The sequence below is a fragment of the Anoplophora glabripennis genome, unplaced genomic scaffold (assembly GCF_000390285.2).
Source record: "Anoplophora glabripennis isolate ALB-LARVAE unplaced genomic scaffold, Agla_2.0 scaffold2935, whole genome shotgun sequence".
NCBI classification, from domain to species: Eukaryota; Metazoa; Arthropoda; class Insecta; order Coleoptera; family Cerambycidae; genus Anoplophora; species Anoplophora glabripennis.
In genome coordinates this window covers 947-3938 of record NW_019419025.1, presented here as the reverse complement: position 1 = coordinate 3938, position 2992 = coordinate 947, and the positions used below count along the sequence as shown (strand labels likewise).

The 2992-nt window shown below is 29.8% G+C and overlaps 1 protein-coding gene across 1 annotated transcript; it reads left to right on the top strand.

Moving 5' to 3' along the window:
• Positions 1 to 1895: 1895 nt before the first annotated feature.
• Positions 1896 to 2230, top strand: LOC111692727 (alcohol dehydrogenase 2-like; the record flags this gene model as incomplete). The annotated part of the gene is made up of 1 exon (XM_023456829.1): positions 1896 to 2230. A coding segment is annotated over one exon (335 nt), but the record flags the coding sequence as incomplete, so codon positions are not given.
• Positions 2231 to 2992: the final 762 nt, after the last annotated feature.

Genomic DNA, 2992 nt, shown 5'->3' with positions numbered 1-2992 from the left:
AGTTAGTTGCAATTCGAAAAAATAATTATTGTTGTTGCAAAAATCGGAAAAATCATTTAAAAAATTGCAAAAAATGCTAGTTTATTTGTCAATTTTTTTCAGACACTTGAATAATACCTAGGATCTTCATACTTTTCCCAATTAAACTTCTTAGTGCATAGAATCATCACACCAAATTTCATCCAATTCGGTTCGATAGTTTTTACATAATAATTGTTTAATTTTTTTAATTTTTTTTAAATTAAAAAATTTTCAAAATCAAATTTCTAAAAATCTAAAGCCTTTGAATACTTGAAAATTTCACCACAAAAAGAAGAGCTCTCAATCTTTAAAATGCTTTTTGAAAAATTCAAATCGGACTATTAGGAGAGCCGTGGTGATTGTTTAAACATTTTCGCAATTTTCACGCATATAAACAATTGCAATTACTTAATGTTCTTTTCAAATTTTTGGTAATACTAGTAAGTTTATTTAAATATTATAAAATTGTTTAAACAATAATTATTTAAATAAACAACTGAAAATTGGTATTAATTTTTAGTTGTACGATAAATTTCTAAAAGTCTTTCAAAAATTATTACTCACATAAATTGTGAATAATTATAATTTTAATTTTTTCGTTTACTTTTAAAATATTTATCTAAAATTTATTTTTTATTTATAAAAAAAAAGTATAAGAATCTTTTGGATACTTAATTAATACCAACAACATGGTGCAACATGCAAAAATTTTAGTCGTGAAAATAAATAAACATAATAAATTAATCATTTTTTAAAGTAACTGTTTATCGGCATGTCAAAAGTCCAATAATTAATAGTAAAATGTAGTTGAAAATATGATAATTGAATTTTTTAGTTGCGAGACATCGATTTAAAAAAAAATCATCGAAATTGGTCCATTAAGTAGATGCTGAGATAAGAGAAATTTTTCCGAGTGTCGCAATTTTAAACTCGAGAATTCAGATCGGAGTAGCTGTGTATTTGCTCGCCCCACCACTGATACCTCATTGATTTCATGCGGTCATGAATATCTATGAGTGACATTTTAAATGGGACGCCCGTGATTGCAAATTTTGAAAATCTATATCTGGAAAGTACTCGGAATAACAAACCTATTGGTTCAAAAAAGCCCTTATAGTTTTGCTGTAAAGGGTTAACTTTAAAGGGCTATAACTCCGAAAATAATGGGCGGATCATCAGGTTTTTTTTCAAATACTCGCCTTTCCGAGTACTTTGAAATCATATTTTAAAATTAAAAAAAAATTGAAAAAACATTAAATTATTGCAATTGTTTATAAGCGTGAAAATTGCGAAAATGTTTAAACAATCACCACGGCTCACCTAATCGTCCGATTTAAATTTTTCAAAAAGCATTTTAAAGCTTGAGAGCTCTTCTTTTTGTGATGAAATTTTCAAGTATTCAAAGGCTTTAGATTTTTAGAAATTTGATTTTGAAAATTTTTTAATTTAAAAAAAATAAAAAANATTTTGAGTAATTCTAAAGATACAGTATTTGTGTGCTAAAAACTAGAATATTTATTGATTGCTTCCCATTTATAATATTCACAATATTCAATTAGAGAACGTGCATTGGAAATATCTGGAGATCATACATTTAATTAATTTATCATCCTCGTACACCCCAAGAATTGTTGTTTTCTTGTGATCAATTATTGAATTATCAAAAGTGTAGAGCGACTTGATATATTTTGAATAACATAAAAAAAATTCTTTAGCAAAAGTTATCCAATTCTTTGTTATTTATTTATCTATTTCTATCTTATTTGTTATGTTTTGTTAATGAGAATGTCACAGGAATGACTTGGTTCTTAGAAAGTCGCACTGTGTAATGCGCTAAATAAAACTTTCTTAATATTTTTATTTTTTTTTGACAGACTGGACTCGTCCTGGGAACTATACTGGGCTTCCAACATATGGGCGCCCACAAAGGAGGCAGAGGTGGATACATTATCAACGTGTCCTCGATTCTGGGCCTGCAGCCGCTCTTCAGCATGCCGGTGTACAGCGGCACCAAGTGGTTCGTCATCGGATTCACCAAATCCATGGGTTCCGAATATTTCCACAACTTGAGCAAGGTGAAAGTTATGGCGGTGTGTCCCGGTGTCACGGACACAGAGATCATAAAGAATGCGGGCAAAGCGACGTTGCCGACTTTCGACAAATTGGACAAGGAGGCCGCTAAGAGTCTCGCGTCGTTGCCACCGCAAGGGTAATTTCATTTTGAACTAATTTTTTTTAAGCGGAAGTCTGTAGGTTTGTTCTAACTTTTGTTGTCTTGTTTATATTCGCGCGTGATCTTATATTTGTACTATTTCCTATTTAACAATTTAACTAACAAAATCTCTTAGAGAAAATATAATTTCTATGACATTTTGGATTCCAATTTGTGTTTCCCTAAGGGCTTAAAGTTCTGTCGTAAAAAAACAAAGACGATTTGAACCATGTTTCAATTGAGTTTCAATTATTACAAGTACGTTATTAAATCGTATGCAAATTGCATGTTGGAACAGACCTAATGACTGTTCAACTTTGGTTCTATGGCAGATGTTAACAGTTCACGATAGAAAATTCTGTGGTATATTCAGATATTTCAGTTACAACGACTTATTATTTTAACAAAAAATATGTTACCTTTATTAGCAACTAAGAAAAAAAGGTTTTTTATCCTGGGAAGAATACATTTTTTTGCAGATGTTTTAAAGCACATTTCCTGTTAAAGTGGTCAAAAAAATGTGTCTCTTATCGATTGTATTGTGCTGTGACAAACTTAGATCATTTACAAGACTAAAACTAAAAACTACTACAAATAAGTTTACACAATAACTGCTGAAACAAAAAATTATTGGACGATCTCAAGAAACAAGCCGTTGCCGACCCATGTTCATATGAACTTTTATCTCAAAATTAGTCAAAGATTGACCCTTTAAAATTTGTACAAGTACTTAAAAAACACCGTGTATAGTATATTATT